We start from the raw sequence: 20,128 nt of genomic DNA on the forward strand, positions 1-20,128 counted from the left end.
GAAATGAACATCTTGGTGTTCGCCGTCGAGAAAGCGGATGTCTACATGCTAGCCGTCGAAAAAATGGGTGTCTAGGTGTACGTCATTGAGAAACTAAATGTCTAGGTGTTCGCCGTCGAGGAATTAAGCGTCTAGGTGTTGTCTACATATTCGCCGACGAGTAAGTGGGTGTCTAGGTGTTCGCTGTCGGAGAAATGTGTGTCTAGGTGTTCGCCGTCGAGGAAGTGGGTGTCTAGATGTTCGCCGTCGAGGAATTAAATGTCTGGGTATTCAGTACGCTGCTGTGGTTTCGTGCCGTCCATTTTCTAATTCAGAAGAGCAAAAAATTTTTTGAAGAGTTTTGACAGTTCTGTTGAGAGTTCTGGATAGCCCCCCCCCCAGAGTTCTGTTGAAAATCCTAATGACAAAAGTCCGTAGAATTTGAACTGAAAAAGTTACGAGCGATTATAGGTGTCCATTTTCTAATTTAGTAGAACAAAAAATTTTTTGAAGAATTCTAACAGTTCTGTCGAGAGTTCTGGATAACCCCCGCAGAATTCTATAAAATATCTTAATGAGAAAATTGTGTAAAAATAATACTTTCAAAGTTATGGCTGGTTTTTAGGTGTCAATTTCGGATTTTTCAATGACGTTTTTTTTTTACTTTCTCTCGAACGGAACTATTTCTTAAATCTATCAGGAACTCTGGAACTATTCAAAATCTATCCAAAACTCTAAAAAAATATTTTTTTCGAAAATGAGGGGTTGCGTGAAGTTAGCCTCCCATTTTTTTAATCGCGTTTTTATGGCTTTATAATGGCCAGAACTATTTCTTAAATCTATCAGGAACTCTGGAGCTATTGGAAATCTATTCAGAACTCTCAAAAAAAATTATTTTTTTTAATAATGGGGACTAGCTTCACAGGGGTCTCGGTCATAACCTTGACAACATATGTCAAGGTCATTGGAGAGTAGTCTCTTATACCGCATAATTACCATTAACGAAATTATTCCATTTTTTATACGAAAGATACCTACTTTTCAAAATCATTTTAAAATAATTTAACTGCAAAAAATAGTTTTGTTACTAAGTGTACATAATAGTGCAACTCTTGAAGAATAATCACTCCTGTAAATTGCTGTGCGACTACTCAAAGATGAAAAAAACAAGTTTTGTGCAGACAGATGTTTAGTGAAAAAATGGCTTTTTGCAAAAACTAATGAACATTTCAGGGCTAGATCGTTTCGTCATCACGAAGGCTACATTTTATGAGAATTTCAAAGCTTTGTATTTAAATCTCGCTGAACAGAGAGCGAGTGCAAAAAGGCCTTTTTCGATGGTTTTTATTTTTTTCTACTTAAGAGGATGCTGGAGTGGCCAAATTGTCGGGATTTTGCAGATCGACATAAATTTTCGAATTTACTGAACGGAATCAAAAATCCTTTTACAGGATTAAAGTAGACGCAAAATTTGGGAGTGCTGTAATAGACTATACTAAAATCAGGAAAAAAGTTAAAAATTTACATTTTTTCAACTCGTGGAGCTGTCACCTGACGTAGATGTTTCCTTAATACAAAAGTTTTATAGTTCGTATAGACCAAACGATAGTGCAGCACTCAGTGCATTACGTGCATAAACAATACTGAGTTTATGAAACTAAGATTAAAAGCTTTAAAAGAAAGATTTACATCGATCTGCAATTGACGTGTATACGAATGCTAAGCGAAGACTCGGAATAGTAAACAAAGCAATAATTGTGTCTAGCAGTAGGTATTGGATCTTCTAAGAGATAGCGTTGCAATATGTTAAATAAGGACAGATGAATGTGTTTGAGCGAGACACAACGATATATAATAAGTATAAGAAATTAATGGAAGATGTCACTATTATTGAATTTGGAATTAAAAAAAGTCTATACTATCAACCTCGATTAAGTTTGGCCGTCGATCCAACATCCCCTTGACGCTTTGAGTCACAGCGTAACATATAATATATGTTACACCTTTTGGCTCTTCTTTTCTAGACTATATTTCGAAGGTTTCACCGAAATTAATGATTCTTTTTTCATTATTCACTATATTAATATATAATTTCGACTTCTATGTACTGATTTTTCTATTTTGTTTGTATTTTTTTTTTTGTTATAAACATTTTAACGCGAAAAAAACGCTTTTTTAGGTTAAATTCATTTGTGAAAAAAAAGCCCCTATGAACATACTCATTTTTTGAGTTATATTTATGTTTTTGAGGTTGCTGAGATTACGAATATGCATTCGGTTTGTTTTACAAATTTTATTTCAATATTCTTACGTTTGTTTTATAAATTGTATTTTATGGCTAGAAAGCTAATTTATTTTGTACAGACAGTCAGTAACCGAACAGATTAGTTCCTTTTTTACCTGCTTAGCACCTGGCGAGCAGGAAGTTAGTTTAAGAAAGAGAGGAAGAAGAGAGAGAGAGAGAGAGAGAGAGAGAGCAGCGATTGAAAAATAAAAAGGGAGTTGCATCATAAACGATTCGAGAATGTTGTTGATCACTGTTGATATTCCTTTCCCACAGACTTCAGAAGTGGGATAAAAACACGCCTGAGATATAGCATTTTCGCGAGCATTGTCGAATTGTGTCCGAACTCGCGAGAGTACTGTGAATCGTATTGTGTGCCCGGTGGATTGTTGTACCGGCATATTGTATTGAAGCCGTTCCCGACATATTGGATTGAGCCATTGAAATTGACGCGTGTGTGCATAACATATCATGCTATCAGGATAACACCGTTACACAATTGAAACATTTCTTAAGAAAGCTAGGATTGGTGACGACTGGCTCAAAACTTGATTACACGATTGGCTGCTATAAACCCGGACTTGTTCTCGCAGGTTATAAACGCCGCCATGATGGATGGTAAGGTGACCGAAACACGAGACAAGTGTCTTCGGAAACGGAAGCTAGTGCGACGACCGACGCGAGTCTTAGTGCTATGAACTATAGAAAAGAAAGAAGGAACGAGAATACCGACGATCTATTACAGAGAGAACTTGAACTATTGAGACGTGAAAATGCGGTACTACAACGAGAGTTACGATTGGCTGAACGTAGTGAGAGTGATCGTTCAACGGTTACACCCCGTGTATCCACTGCTCCGTCATTGCGACTCAGAGAGGTTAGTGACTTACTTGCCGATTTTACGGGTAAGAAGGATAATTTCGATGCTTGGAAGGGCCAGGCTGAAGTTTTACGTACAACGTATCAATTGAGTGAAGATGCGATGAAGGTACTGCTAAGCTCACACTTGAAAAGGAAAGCACAAGAATGGTTTCATTCGACATCGACATCTCTCCAGTTAAGTGTCGATGAATTGAAAATATGAATCGTATGTTCAATCCTAGAAGGAGCAAGTTAGAATTGAGACGGAGTTTTGAGAAACGGATGTGGCAGACGGGAGAGTTTCACGGCGTATTTCCACGCCAAAACAATATTGGCAAATAAAGCGTCGATTGCTGAAGATGAACTGACAGATCTAATTGATGGCATGGTAAACCTTCGGATGAACTGCATATTCGAAATCATACAAACGACCACGTGTTTTTGATGTATTTTTGGCTCCTGAAAACGAATATGGCAGCAGAAATTGGCGCTCGGCCGTATCTTGGCCGTAATCTTGAAAAAACAGCTGAAAAACGACATTTTTTTAAGTTTCTTGCATTTATTTCGAAATATACGAATCGTACAAAAAAATGTTTCAAACAAAAATTGTAGAGCATGAAATTCTCTATAAAAAAGATTGTACACATTTTTGTCCTAATCACAAAAGGAAGCCCGTAAAACAGCGATGAAAGTGACTAGTTACACGTTTGTGCGGCCTTTACTTACACGTTTATGCTCTGTGATCACATGTGCATGCGTTGTACGTACTTTTCGGTAAGAGTGCACGAAATTTAAAGTCATAATCCATTAAATTAATAACCATTAATAACCCATGTGGATAGTGGGATGTATAGACAGTAATGCTTGGGTTCGGGCGGCTACGCCGCCCGAACGAAATAAAATAACATATCCTACCCGCTTGGGGCCTAACCGCCTAGAAGTTACAGCTGAGACAGTGTCTGCTTGGAATATTTTTAACCCATTGATATTTGGGGTGAGAATTCCAAATGGGTTTTTACTGTCTTTAAAAAGTCTTCTCACACCCCACTGTCTTCATTGGGTTAGGAATATTCCAAGCAGACACTGTCTCAGCTGTAACTTCTAGGCGGTTAGGCCCCAAGCGGGTAGGATATGTTATTTTATTTCGTTCGGGCGGCTATCCTACTATCCACATGGGTTATTAATGGTTATTAATTTAATGGATTATGACTTTAAATTTCGTGCACTCTTACCGAAAAGTACGTACAACGCATGCGCATGTGATCACAGAGCATGCGCATGTGACCACAGAGCATATTTCAGTCGCTACGTAACGTTGTGTATTTGTGTGTGTGTGTGTGTGTGTGTGTGTGTGTGTGTGTGTGTGTGTGTAAGCGAAATGCAAGAATTCGCTATGTGATATTCTCTGGAATGCTACATTCAACTCATCACTAGACATTTTGCAATATATAATATATATAGATATATGCGTAGATATATCTATAAGATACTGTATAAAATGCCTGCGAATCACGTCCTCATACATACTAAATTTTGGCACATTTCACTTGCGAGAAACCTAATTGATTAAGTTGGGTACTTTAACTACGGATTACGCGTTTATTATACAAGATACGACAAAAGTGTATCAAACCTTATTTGTAGAGGATTTTCCGCTCTGCATTTTTTGTTTGAAACATTTTTTCATACGATTTGCATTTTTCGAAATAAATACAAAAAACTAAAAAAAATCACGTTTTTTCGATGTTTTTTCGAAATTGCGGCCAAGATACGGCCGAGCGCCAATTTCTGCTGTCATATTTGTTTTCAGGAGCCAAAAATACATCAAAAACACGTGGTCGTTTGTTTCGTTTCGAATATGCAGCTCATCCGAAGGTTTACCGATGGCATACCTGATGGCCGCATGCGCGATCAACGCGTATCCAGCGATTTCAGAATAAAGACGAGTTATTGGAGGCTTTTGCGAATCTATCATTGCCTTCATATTCAAAGAGATTTCAACGTAAGAAGGACAAAAAGCCAGAGAAAGCGGATCGATCACGACGTGATGAGAAAAAAGAGGAACGAATAAGACGACAGTGCCACACGAGAATCGACCGCGCTGTTTTAATTGCAGCGAATTCGGTCATTTGTCAACTGAATGTAAGAAGACGCCAGCAAGAGAGAAGGGATCGTGCTTCCGTTGCGGAAGTAAGTCGCACAGAATTCGGGATTGCCTTGAAGAACCGAAGAAAGGCGTAAGTCAGCCACCAAAAGAGGAAACTACACATGTCGTTCAAGCGACGAATGTTGGTATCGAGCCACTTATGGTAAGTGTAAACTATACGGTCAAGGTAGGAATAATAACCATACTTCTTGTATAAATGTGATGACTGATACGGGATCGCCCATTCATTGATTCGGGAAGATTATGTACCGCGATGGGCTTGTAAGGCTATCCCTACGGATGTAGCGTCGTTTTTTGGTATTAACAAGTCAAAGATAAATATTGTAAGTCTCTTCGAAATTGATTGCATTACAGAGAATATTCCAGTTCAAATAAAGTTTCATGCAGTTCCGGCTGAAACGATAACATTTGCAGCGATACTTGAGCGCGATTACATTTTTTCGCCGCAATGTCGAGATGTATTGCCATTAATTGATAGAATAAGGGAAAACCATGAACTAGCGCAGATGGATGAAAATAAACAAGAGTGTGAATCGAGTGATATCTTTCAAATAGATTGCGCATCTGGACCGGCGATGGTCGTTGAAGATTTGAAGGTTAATCCGCGGATAGATTACCGAATTAGAGAAGAAGTGAAAAACTTATTCCAAGATGAATATCTAGAGAAACGTGAGGCCATTGTAACCCCTCCATCCGATGTAGAATTAGTGGTTAACTTAAAACATGATCAATCGATTAGCTATCGTCCGCGTAGACTCTCGTATGCTGATAAACAGAAATTGCAGGAAATTTTAGATAACTTATTGAGTGAAAATATTTGTTGAGATAATAAACGACTTCTAACTCATCCGTTTAACATTACCGACGCAGCACGCTAAGCTAGTTGACAGGACGGGTCGAAAGTCACTAAAGCGCTGACATCAATGGCGTTGCAGTTCTGACGACGGAAACTCTCTCGGCTGCTCGGTTTTTTTTTTTATCATCTCTCGGTTTTCCAAGTTCGCGAGCCAATATATATACAAGTCGCGAACGTATATCTTTTCAGTTCAGTTTTTCTTTACCTTTACGTTTGTATTATATCTGCTATTAAACTGCGTTAATAACGTACATTCATGGTTGTTTCTCGATACAACCTGTTCTATCCAAGCTGCGCCTCAACAGGTTATGGGCCCAGACACATGTGCAAGATAAATGAGAAGAACAGGCTTCGAGTTACAAGTGAAGTTTTTTTTGTCTTCACCGAACTGCAGTAAGAAAGAATCGATCAAGATTCAGCTTGTGACGTCTACTGTAGAACCGTGCAAGTTAAGAGTCGCATGTACATTCATCGCCGAAACACAGAATAGCTCAAGATGGTAGAAAAGCTAGAAATTTTACATATGGCAAAATTCGATGGAAAGAACTATCAACAGTGGAAGTTTCAATTAATGTGTGCCCTGCGTGCAAAGGAAGTCGACAAGATAGTGATGGGCACCTTGATAAAGCCAGATCCGGGAAACGCCGCAAGAGCCGAAGAGCTGAAAACATGGTTGAAGAAGGATGCTGCCGCCATGTACATCATAACGTCCGCCATGGAATTCTCGCAAGTCACGTTGATACAGAATTGCACGAGCTCGAAGGAGATTCTACAAAAGCTGAACTCCATCTACGAGCAAAAGACCGAATTGAACAAGATGCTGGTGCATGAAAAGTTCTATCAATATAAGATGGAAAGCTCTGACTCGATCTCGCAGCATATAGCAAAGGTAGAGAACCTTGCGCAAGAAATACGAGACAAAGAAGAACCAATCAGCGACAGCGCCATAATGACAAAGATACTAGGGAGTATTCCGCTCAAATACAACGGCGTTCGGCAAGCATGGCTCTCATTGGACGAGACCAAACAGACCATAGCCAATCTAATGGCGCGGCTACTTGACGAAGAAGCGCGTTTAGATGCGAACGAGACCAGTGAAACTGCTCTCAGCACAGTTGCGGAAAAGAAGAAAAACACTTAAAGAAAATCTTCCAAACTCAATGTAGTGTGCTTCAACTGCAATAAAAAGGGGCATTTTGCAAAAAATTACCGTGCTCCGCCAAAGACGAATGGAAATCGTGGAAACAATGACAAAACGAAGAGCAACAATCTGGGAAATATGACAGCATTCAATGCAGTGCAGCAGCGTATTAGACGACAAATCCAGAAAAATCATGGATCATGGACAGTGGTGAATCAGCACACATGCTATCGTCGGGATTTTTTCTCCACATTTCAAGAGATACAAGAGCAAGTGGTTACCCTTGAAAACAACCGCACAATTTCAGTCAAAGGAAAAGGCACGATCAAAATCGAAAAGGTAATCAACGACAAGTGGTATGAATCCACAATAAACGAAGTGCTCTACATTCCCGCCGAATTTAGAAAGAATTTATTCTCGGAAAGCGTCATCACAAAAAAAGGGAATGAAAATAATAAAGGAAGGCAGTAGAGCCCGCGTGTTCCGGACGGTAAAAAAAACCGACCTGACCGGGTGTAGTTCCCGAACTCTAAGAGGCGTGGCGTTTCCAGCGGGAAGCGCATATAGCGTGCGAGCGAGAGCGTGATCATTGTCGTTGTTGGACGTGCGAGACAATAAAGCTTGTATTCGAGTAAAAGGAGATCTGTGATACTTATTGAACGAGCAAATCCCCGTGCCCCTGAATCCTTACTTGACATTTGGCGACCGTGACAGGATAAAAAAGATAGTGAGTCGTTTCATTTTGATATCAGGGTCTAGTGCGAAATCGACGTGTGTGCAAGGCAGCGGAAGACAAGATGGACGCCGTTAAGAAACAGAGAAAAGTCTTTCGAATGGCCTTCACTAAAGCACTCACAGCATTCACTACAAAGATGAATAGCGACTGCTCGAAAGAAGATAAGATGGTAGCATTCCAGTTCTTAGAAACCAAAATGACGGAACTAGACACGATGCATTCGGCATATAACCAAGCGCTCTTCCAATCAGACTTAGACGTCGAGGTAATCACAAAAGAATTAGAGTCGGATGATACGTACAAGTCGCAGTATCTGACGGCGAAAATGAGAATAATGACTGTGATGTCTGCGATGACCGAAGGCGTGTCAAGAACGATACCGAATAACACTGCGAAGACGTCAAAGTTCCCCAAGCTCGAATTACCAAAATTTAGCGGTAATATTAAGGAATGGCTGCCTTTTTGTAGCCAATTCAAGAAAATACATGAAGATCCCTCCATAAGCCACGAAGACAAGTTCCAATATTTGCTGCAAGCTACGGTTCCAGAATCACGCGCGAGTGAACTCGTGAAAAGCTTTTCTCCCACGGGAGAGAATTACGTTAAAGCAATAACGAGTTTAAAAAATCGTTTCGGACGAGATGACATTGTGCTAGAATTTTACGTCCGCGAACTTCTGGGTCTAGTATTACAGAACGCCTTAAAGGGAAACAAGAAATTGGCACTCTCCGGCATCTACGATAAAGTCGAGTGCTACATCCGCGCGTTAGAGATACTTGGTGTAACAACGGACAAATGCGCGGCTATGCTGTACCCTCTGGTCGAGTCGTCCCTCCCCGAAGAAGTCCTACGAGCATGGCAACGAAGTGGGCAAAGAGAGGACAGAAAAGAAGGAACAACAGGAAACTACTGATCGACTAGCGAGATTGCTGAAATTTCTACAGTTGAAAGTGGAAAACGAGGAATGCATTGATATGGCACTGACGGGATTTAGATTACCGACGGAGTAAGAAAAAAACAAGAAGCCGAAGAGCAAGACGAAATCATCCAAGGAAGTGGCAAGCGCGAGCATCCTTCTCGTTTCCAAGGAACCAAGGAAAGCGGTTTGTATATTCTGTAAATCGAGTCACGAGAGTCTCGCTTGCGAGAAGGCACGTAAGTTATCGTTAGACGAGCGTAAAGATATCGTTAAAAAAGAGAATGCTTGCCTGAATTGTTTGATTCGCGGTCACATTGCGCAAAAATGTAGAACGAAGTTAAAATGCGATTGGTGTACGAAACGACATGTGTTATTGATATGTCCGGACCTATCTCGCAAAGAACTCGCGCCCGCGAACAAATCGGACGACAATAAGAAAACGGCGGACGAACATAATTTAGCCACCTTCTGCGAAAGACCGGATATCTGCCTACAGACTCTTCGGGTGAAGGTGTATTCCGCGTCGCGCGAAAAAATGGTCAGAGCAATTATTGATACGGCCTCCCAATGTTCTTACATTTGCACCGATATCACCAGAGAATTAGGTTATGTGTCTCGCAGGAAAATAGATGTGTCACATTCATTGTTCGGCGAAGTTAAATCAGAATGTGAAGAACATGACGTGTTTTTGATTACTTACGCGTGAAAAATCTAGATGATTTAATAATATTCTTGAGGCTTTCACGGGTGTTACCTATGTGACAATCTTGCGTTTCGCGGGTTTTCTCCGTGTTCAGATCCTGCGGGCAAGTATACATCGGAGAAACCGGGAGAATGGTCAACCTACGGATAAAAGAACACCAACGCGATGTCAGGCTAAAACACGCCACGCAGTCGGCACTATCAGAACACAATATCGAAGCAGGACATCAAATACAGTTCGATAAAACGACCACAATAGCCAACATTGCATCATACTTTCGAAGAAAGTATAGAGAAGCCATAGAAATACAAAAACACCCTAACAATCTAAATAGAGATAATGGCTACAATATAAATAAAATATGGAAGACCATCCTCCCGGCTATTGAAAACCGGCCGAATTCCTCTCCCCCCCTTGACTCACAATTTTCTCCCCCCTCCTCCCCCCCACACAAGCAGCGTAATATAAAAGGAACGACCCGGGAGAACAGCTTAGTATCAGGCTGCTCCTCGCCCTGATGAAGTGAACTGCAAGGTTCACGAAACGTTGACATTCCAAGAATGGATCTGAACACGGAGAAAACCCGCGAAACGCAAGATTGTCACAATCTAGATGATTCATATGAATGCAATTTCACTGCGATGACTCAAAATACTATTTGCGGTACCATCCCGAGCATTAAAAACGATACGTGGGTCGAAGAGCTACGTACTGAAAACATTATTTTGACTGACATTGGCAACCAAAACAGTTCCATTGGTATTCTTATCGGTGCAGATGTAGCGGGGAAATTAATGACCGATCAGAAACATAATTTAAAAAACGAATTAACTGCTTGTGAAACTCATCTAGGTTGGACCGTGATGGGAAAGTTACCGAAGGTGTCGTCGAAACCAGATACAGCGACAATGGTTACGACACTTTTCGTGCAGGAGGCTAGTCCGTCCGACTTATGACGTTTAGATGTCATTGGAATCACAGATCCGATCGAAAAGGCGAGTAAATTGGTAAGAGACGAACAAACTTGAAAGTTCTTAAAGAAAACAGCGAAGTTGAACCCGGATGGTCGGTACGAGGTCAAATTACTGTGGAGAGAGGATCATACGCCGGTCTCAAGTAACTACGATATCGCTCGTAATAGATTAAAAATGTATTGAAAGATTCAAAACGCAAAACCTTTTTGAAACATACGATAATGTTTTTAAGGAATGGCTGGTGTCATCGAGAAGGCGCCTGGAAAAGATGACGTTGTCTGCCATTACCTGCCGCATCGCCCGGTAGTAAAGACCCATGGCACGACGAAAATAAGACCAGTATTTAACGCCTCTGCTTGCAAGAAGGGTTACCCGTCGTTAAACCAGTGTTTGGAAACGAGCCCGAACTTAATCGAACTAATACCGTCGTCCTTAAATAGATTTCGAGAAGGAGAAATCGGTATTGTGGCAGACATCAAAAAAGTATTCTTACAGATTACCGTAAACGAGACTGATCGCGATTACCTTCGTTTCTTCTGGGTAGTAAATAACGAAATTGTGATTTTTCGTCATTGCCGGGTAGTTTTTGGCCTAGCATGTAGCCCCTTTTTATTAGCAGCTATTCTTGAGTTATATTTATCGTCATATCTGGAATACGCCGGAAAAGTTCGTAGTACAGCAGAGAAATTAAAACAGTCGTTCTACGTCGATAATTGCCTCACGAGTGCAAATTCGGATCGCGAAGTAAAGGAATTTATACAAGAAGCCATCGATTATGACGGCGGGCGGTTTCGAGTTACGGAGATGGAAAGTCTCGGGTGATTCGACGGATGGTGAGATAAGTCTCGTTTTAGGCACCTTGTGGAACAAAAGAAAGGACACAATATCGATAAATCCGGCAATGTTAAAAGTTAACGAGACTGATACTGTGACCAAGAGAACAATCTTGTCTGCAACGCACAAAGTTTTTGACCCCATTGGTTTCACGTGCCTTGTGTCTTTGCCACCCAAGTTGCTACTGAAAGATTTATGGGTAAAGAAAATGGATTGGGACGTGAAAATTGTAGATAGTCGAGGGGAAAAATTCAATAACTGGCTAAAAGAGTTACCCATATTGAATCAGATTAAAATCTCTAGAAAACTCGGTAGAGAAAATTTAACGTTGCGTTGTGTACGTACGTTTAGTGATGTGAGCGGACTGGCGTATGCCGCGGCGGTTTTTGCAAGAGTCGAAGGTGAAAATTCCGTAAGCATCAGTCTTTTGAGCGCTAGGTCTCGTATAGCGCCTCAGAAGACTACGATTCCACGTCTCGAATTAATGGCGGCTACTATAGCCGTTGACTTACCATTGCCGTAGCAGCGTCTTTAACACGTAAAGTCTTGAAAACAATGTTCTGGTCCGATTCCACTACGGTTTTGGCGTGGATTAAACGAGACATTCAATGGGGTACATTTGTGTGGAACAGGATAAAAGAAATTCGATCGCTCAGCGAGCCAAACGACTGGAGATACGTTCCCGGGGAATTGAACCCCGCAGATCTACCTTCACGAGGTTGTAGCCCTTCGCGGTTAGTACAATCCGAATGGTGGTTAGGTCCGAAATGGCTGTACAAAATGGAATCCGACTGGCCAATGGCAGATCTAAACTTCAAGAAGGAGGAAATAGGGAATGAGATGACAAAGTCAATTTCCGTACATCTAGTCAATGGCGAAATTTCCGAATTCAAAGCCAGGGATTATTTTTCATCCTATAACAAACTCATACGTTTCTTGGCATGGATGCATAGGTTTTTCAGTAACCGTAGGAAAATAATAGATAAAAAAAGAACGTTGAAAGAGAATAATCCTAAAACGCGTGACGTATAAAACAGTTTATTTACCGGAAATAGATCGTAAAAAACTACGCCTAACGTTTACAGAGACAAAAGCAGCTGAAATTAAGCTATTCGAACATTTACAATGCCGCATGTTCAATTCTGTATCCAAGAATAAATTATCATCCTTTAAAACGATGAAAAATGAAAACGGTTTATATATTTTAAAAACTAAGATTTTTAATCGAGCGGACGATTACAATTTTCGGTGTCCCATTCTTTTGCTAAATAATGACGACATCATTTACCTGTTAGTTCGAGAATACCATGAATTCATGGGTCACGCGGGGACACAAATAATTATGACAAATCTACGAGAAAGATTCTGGATCATTTCGCTTCGCAAAGTAATAAAATCAGTTATAGCAAATTGCGTAATTTGTAAAAGACAAAAGGCAAGACGTATGGAAAGCGATGCCTCTCCTTTACCGCTCAATCGGGCTCGCGATGCAGCAATTTTTGAAGTGGTTGGTATAAATTTCGCAGGATCTTTAATTTTGCGGGGGGAAGGGAAGGCATGGATCTGCATTTTCACATGTGCGGTGTACAGGGCAGTACATTTTGAACTAGCATCGACGCTATCCACACAGGGCTTCCTAGAATGTTTACGCAGATTCGTAGCAAGGCGCGGACGTCCTCGTATCATATACAGCGACAACGGAACTAACTTTACGGGTGCAGCTAACGTGTTGAACAAGTTAAATTGGGAAAAAATTAGTAAATATAGTTCAGCAATACAAATTGAATGGCATTTTAACCCAGCAGCACCATGGTGGGGTGGCTGGTGGGAAAGATTGATAGGAATCCTAAAGACGCTGCTCCGGAAAATCCTAGGCAAAGCGAGTCTTTCTTATGAAACTTTGCATACTATCATTTGTGATGCAGAAGCGATAATCAACGGTCATCCGCTTACTTAAATATCAGAAGATCCGTGCGATTTAAAACCTTTGTCACCATCGATGTTCCTCCAAGACATTCAGGAATATGGTGTTCCTGACTGTGACATGCTCTATCGAGCAAAACTAAACACAAAACTCAAACACCGGCAGAAGGTTTTTGAAGATATTCGAAAGAGATTTCGTACGGAGTATCTGGGTCAACTGCTGTTGAAAAACGGAAAGAAAGAAACTCGGAAGACCAAAATCGGTGATATCGTTTTAATTGGTGACAACATGCACAGACGTATAGACTGGCCTCTTGCACGCGTAGTAGATGATTCCAGGTCGAGATGGCCAAGGAAGAGTAGTCGTTCTGAAAACCAAAAATGGCGTATTTAAAAGGCCAATACAAAGAGTTTACCCGTTAGAAATTCCGCAAGACGAATCAGGGGCCGTAAGCGATTTACGTGGTAAAGCACATTGCGAAGAGGTCAATAACCAGATAAACTCAGGAGCGGAACAATCTAATTCTAAGAATAATGTTCCTTTAGTTGGTAAGCGACAAACAGACGATCCGAAGAATACCACCACCCGAAGGGGACGTGTGGTAAAAAGGCCTAATCGTTTTAAGCAGTAGTTATAAGTTACATGTACTTCATTTTTATTATAAAGCAACCCAGCGCTAATCACTTCGTGATACGACAAACGCTCCATCAAAATATTTTCTTTTCTCGCGAAGGGGGAAGGATGTTCCGGACGGTAAAAAACCTGACCGGGTGTAGTTCCCGAACTCTAAGAGGCGTGGCGTTTCTAGCGGGAAGCGCATACAGCGTGCGAGCGAGAGCGTGATCATTGTTGTTGTTGGACGTGCGAGACAATAAAACCTGTATTCGAGTAAAAGGAGATTTGTGATACTTATTGAACGAGCAAATCCTCATGCCCCTGAATCCTTACTTGACACTGCATCTACGACGGAAACAGGTTAGTAGCCAATGCAACTAGAGAAGCAAATAATTTATATCGAATGTTGTTACGTACAGTTCCGTCAAGTGAAATAAATCTAACCACAAGCGAGACCCTGCAAGTATGGCACGAAAGGGTTAGGGTTAGGTTAGGTCACATTAACAAGCGAGCGCTTCATGAAATGATGAACAAGAATCTAGTTCAAGGAATCAAACTTTCTGACACAAGCTCAAATTTCTTCTGTGAATCATGTGTGAAAGGGAAGCAACACAGACTGCCATTCTCTCAATCGAACGATAACCAGCGGCCAGAACCAGGCGAGAAAATTTACAGTGACTTGTGTGGACCAATGTCAACAGCTTTACTCAGAGGATCTAAGTTTCTTGTAGTTTTCAAAGACGCCTGCACTGGTTATAGGAGCGTCTAATAAGCGTCTTCATAAGACACAAATCAGATACATTTGAGAAATTTAAAGAATTTCTAACCGAAGTAGAAAACAGATTCAAGCGGCAAGTGAAGACTCTTCATACTGACAACGGTACGGAGTATTGCAATGAAGACATGAGGAACTTTTTAAAGAAGAAAAGAATAAGGCATGGGACGACAGCTCCTTATACGCCTGAGCAAAACGGGCGAGCCGAAAGAGACATGCGGACAATAATAGAAAGTGCTCATTCGATGATCATCGCCAAGGACATGCCGAAATATCTTTGGGCCGAAGCTTTCAATACGGCTGTTTACATATTGAACAGGACCGCGACTATGCAAACCAAATACCACTCCGTTTGAGTTGTGGACAGATCGCAAACCATCCTTGTCGCATTTAAGAGTTTTTGGCAGTATGGCCTATATGCATGTTCCCAACAGTTCAGAGACAAACTGTCATCGAAATCCAAACAAATGGTTCTTGTTGGATATAACGACGAGTCCACGAATTACCGTCTCTTTGATCCAGTCACCAAAAAGATTAAAATATCCAGAGATGTGTTATTCAATGAAGTCCCATCAAAGTATAAGTTCGCAGAAGACAGCTCAACGATCAGTATCGATCTTTCAAATAACACCGTTCAAGAGACAGATGATCCTTCAACCCAAAAGGAGCCACAGCAGCAATGCACTGAAAATCGACAAATCGAGCAAGATCAAGCCGACGAACCGAAGCAATCAGTTGAAAAACGGTACGGACTGCGTTCCAGAGACAACTTACACCCACCAGACAGATATGAGTCTGAATCGAAAGAAAGTGATGGGAGAGACATTCCCTATCGTGAAGCGATCGGATGTCTCATGTTTGCAGCAATTGTAAGTCGTCCGGACATTGCATTCGCAGTATCTTACCTAAGTCGATTTGCCAACAACCACAACGACAGCCATTAGAATGCGACTCAAAAGAGTCATTAAATATCTCAAAAACACCACCGACTATGGAATCGAATATATAAAGGTTAACCTTAAACCAGAAGTGAAAGGTTATTGCGACTCAGATTACGCAAACGACATCGGAACTAGAAGGTCAACTTCGGGCTACCTATTTGAGATAGGGAACGGCGCTGTGACATGGAGCAGCAGAAGACAAAAATGTGTTTCCTTATCAACCATGGAAGCTGAATATGTGGCAGCATGTGAGGCGAGCAAAGAAGCAGTGTGGATACGAAACTTACTTCAAGATCTGAATCCAAGGATATGCAGTGATCCAATTACTTTGAAAGTTGACAATCAAGGAGCCATAAGACTAGCCATGAATCAAGATTATCACAAGAGGACAAAGCACATAGACATTCGGTACCATTACATCAGAGAGAAGCTTGAGGATAATGCCATAGCCGTCGAGTACGACGACTCCAAGCACGAAAAGGCAGACATATTGACTAAGGCATTACCACGTGAACATTTCCAAAAATTGAGGAGTGCCATCGGCATGAAGAATGCTCACGTCTTCAAGAACGAATGACACTTCATCTCTGACTTGGACAACAGGTCAATCACTTTGCTGTTTGCAGATTTACCTTTTTTGTTTGTTTCAGGTATGAGCAAGTAGTCATTTGATGGGAGTGTTGAGATAATCAACGACTTCTAACTCATCCGTTTAACATTACCGACGCAGCACACTAAGCTAGTTGAGAGGACGTGTCGAAAGTCACTAGAGCGCTGATATCAATGGCGTTGCAGTTCTGACGACGAAGACTCTCTCGACTGCTCGTTTTTTTTTATCATCTTTCGGTCTTCCACGCTCGCGAGCCAATATACAATATGTACAAGTTGCGAACGTATATCTTTTCAGTTCAGTTTTTCTTTACCTCTACGTTTGTATTATATCTGCTATTAAACTGCGTTAATAACGTACATTCACGGTGTTGTTTCTCGATACAACCTGTTCTATCCGAGCTGCGCCTCAACAATATTATTCGACAAAGTGACTCCTCGTACGCGAGCCCTATCGTACTTGTTCATAAGAAAAATGGGGAACTACGTCTTTGTGTGGACTATCGCGAATTAAATAAAATAACCGTTAAGGATAATTTTCCCACACCATTGATCGACGATCACTTAGACAGATTGCGGAATAAACGATATTTCACATGCCTCGATTTGCGTAATGGATTTCACCACGTTAAGGTGGCAGAAACATCTATTAAATATATATATATATTATATATTCACGGCATTTATAACTCCTTTGGGGCAGTTTGAATATCTGCGTATGCCATTTGGCTTAATGAATGCGCCAAGAGTCTTCCAGCGATTTATTCATAACATCTTTTCTGATTTGATCCGACAGGATAAGTTATTGCTATATGTCGACGACATACTAATTGCCACAGAGAGTGCCACTAAGTGCCACACTTAGATACGTTAGGTCTTGAGACTCGCTTCTCAATTTCATTTGAATTTTCGATTCGATAAATGTTCGATTTTGTTTGAGATCAATTATCTAGGGTATACGATTGATTATAAAGGCATCTGGCCTGGTACGGAAAATGTGGATGCAATATTAAAATATTCCTTACCGAGAAATATAAATGAGGTTCACCTTCGCTTCATTGACCTAGCGAGTTTCTTCCGACGATTTATTAAAGATTTCTCGCGTATCGCGAAGCCATTGTATGACCTTTTAAGGAAAGGTACAAAATTTCGGTTCGAAGCAAATGAATATCGGGCATTCTAAAGAATTGCTTGATTACGCGACCAATATTGGCGATTTACTTCCCCAAGTTGGAAACCGAGTTTCATTGCGACGCGAGCTCGACTGGGTTTAGTGCGATTTTGTTGCAGCGACAATCGGATCATGGATTTAAACCCGTGTTCTATTTTAGTAAGCGTACTACAGATACAGAATCAAGGTATCACAGTTATGAGCTTGAATACTTGGCTGTGATTTACACAATTAAAAGGTTTCATATTTATCTGGCGGGAATTCAGTTTAAAATTCTGACTGATAGCTTCCGGTTGACGCTCAATAAACAAAACATGAATCCGCGCATTTCAAGATGGGCACTATTCTTGCAATCATATAACTATACGGTCGAGTATCGTCCGGGATCAAAAATGTCCCACGTTGATGCCCTCAGCCGGTGTCACGCTATATTGGTATTAGAAGGTAATACACTTGAGCGAGTGTTGTCGGTGAAGCAGGATAAAGACATGACCATTCAACAAATACGCGAACAGTTGGAAGCGCAAGAGGATAGGTACTTTGAATTGCGAGACGGACTTGTTTATCGAAAAGCTAAAAACGGTAAATTACTTTTCTATGTACCGGAATGTTTAGAGAACAATATAATGCGTACTTGCTATGATGACATCGGTCATGTTGGAGTAGAAAAGGTCATCGAAAACGTAACACGCGTGTATTGGTTTCCCAAAATGCATGAGAAAGTGAAAGGATATATTACTAATTGCCTGAAGTGTACAGAATTTTCACCCACGAGCGGAAAAGCGGAAGGTCATCTACACTCGATACCAAAGGAGAGTGTACCCTTTCACACCGTTCATGTAGACCATTTAGGCCCTTTAAAAAAAACAGAACGTGGTTTTAAACACATTTTTTTATTGTAGATGGGTTTACAAAATTCATTCGATTGTATCCGTGTAAATCGACCACAACTGACGAAGTGCTGAAGTATTTAAGTGAGTACTTCAGTGCGTATAGCAAGCCTAAACGTATTGTTAGCGACCGTGGAACCTGTTTTGCTTCCACTAAATTCTCCACTGCGATGAAAGAATTAGACATCCAACATGTATTAGCAGTAGGTACTCCACGAGCCAACGGACAAGTGGAGAGAATGAACCGTTTTATCGTTCCGATGATTGCAAAGATCATGACAGATATAAGTAAGTGGGATAACACTATTCAATCCGTAGAATATGCTGTTAACAATACAGTGAGTAGATCAACGAATTCGATACCGAGTAAGCTATTGTTCGGGATTAACCAGAATAATTGTTGCGACAAAATTCGAGAGGCGTTGGAAGAATCTTTGGAACAGGAAAGAGATCTTCTGGCCATGCGACAACAAGCCTCGAATGCCATTGAGACATTATAAAAGGAAAACTGCGATGAGTACAACAAAAAACGTGTAACTCGTAAATTGTACAGAGAAGATGATTACGTGATGGTTAGGAATATCGATAACACTCCTGAAGTAAATAAGAAGTTTATCCCGAGGTACAAGGGACCATATATCATAAAAAAGCGTTAGACTTCGATCGATATGTAATAACCGATATCGACGGTTTTCAGCTTATACAAATCCCATATAATGGAATAATTAGTGTAGATCACTTGCGGCGTGCTGACGAAATCTGATCATATGCGTATAGTTCTAATTTTCGTTGTTATATCCATAATTTAAGTTTCGTTTGAAAATTTATTTTACATTTCTGATGCATTTTTGCACCTCGAGGACGATCAAAACTGTTAGGCCGAACTATAGCTAGAAAGCTAATTTATTTTATACAGACAGTCGGTAACCGAACGGATTAGTTCCTTTTTTATCTGCTCAGCGCTGGCAAGCAGGAAGTTAGTTTAAAGAGAGAAAGAAGAAGCAGCGATTGAAAAATAAAAAGGGAGTTGCATCATAAACGATTCGAGAGTGTTGTTGATTACTGTTGATATTCCTTTCTCACAATTTCAATATTTTTTATAAATTGTATTTCGATTTTTTATAAATTCAATGGTTGGATTTATATTCAAACACTTCAGAAAACCCTTATTTACGGATTTTTCAGAATAGAATACGAGTGTAGTGAAAATCAAGAATTAATATGCTTTTTAAGTCGCCATATTGTGCTCACCATCTTGGATTTCAATTTTTTAGGATCTGATAAAAGATTTAATTTCAGCAACCTTAAAAACCTATAATTCTATACATTTGTCAGAGATTAGTCTTTTTTTTTAAGAGGGGACCCCATCCCGAGGTTTCAAAAAATCAAAATTTTTTTCATTGCTTTAATCATTAGTTTGAACTCTTAAGAAGATGAAAAAAAAGATTCGGAAACAAAATTCAAAGTCAAAGTGATCGAGAAAGTGAATTTCAACTGCAGCAGGTCGGAGCGACTCCGCCTCATTCGTAATCCGCCCGGGCCCTTCAAATATACAGAGCTATGTATCCATCAAAATATGAGTTCTGGATTATAGATATCACAATTTGTACTAAATCCAATTTCAGCAATTACAGTCGGTTTTAGTGTGAGAGTGACGCCATTAGTAAATATCAGGAAAGCGCACGCTTCACTTTAAACGTGTTTTTCTCAAAACTGCATTTTCCGAGACGGTGTACACGCACCGGCAGG

The 20,128-nt window shown here is 40.5% G+C and overlaps 1 protein-coding gene across 1 annotated transcript; it reads left to right on the plus strand.

Moving 5' to 3' along the window:
- The first annotated feature begins 10,854 nt into the window (after window positions 1-10,854).
- Window positions 10,855-11,442, plus strand: LOC108727172 (uncharacterized). The gene has a single exon (XM_018455165.1). The coding sequence runs from the start codon at window positions 10,855-10,857 to the stop codon at window positions 11,440-11,442; it is 588 nt and encodes a 195-aa protein (XP_018310667.1).
- Window positions 11,443-20,128: the final 8,686 nt, after the last annotated feature.

Source organism: Mycetomoellerius zeteki, unplaced genomic scaffold (genome assembly GCF_001594055.1).
Source record: "Mycetomoellerius zeteki isolate Tzet28-1 unplaced genomic scaffold, Tzet1.0 scaffold113, whole genome shotgun sequence".
NCBI lineage: Eukaryota > Metazoa > Arthropoda > Insecta > Hymenoptera > Formicidae > Mycetomoellerius > Mycetomoellerius zeteki.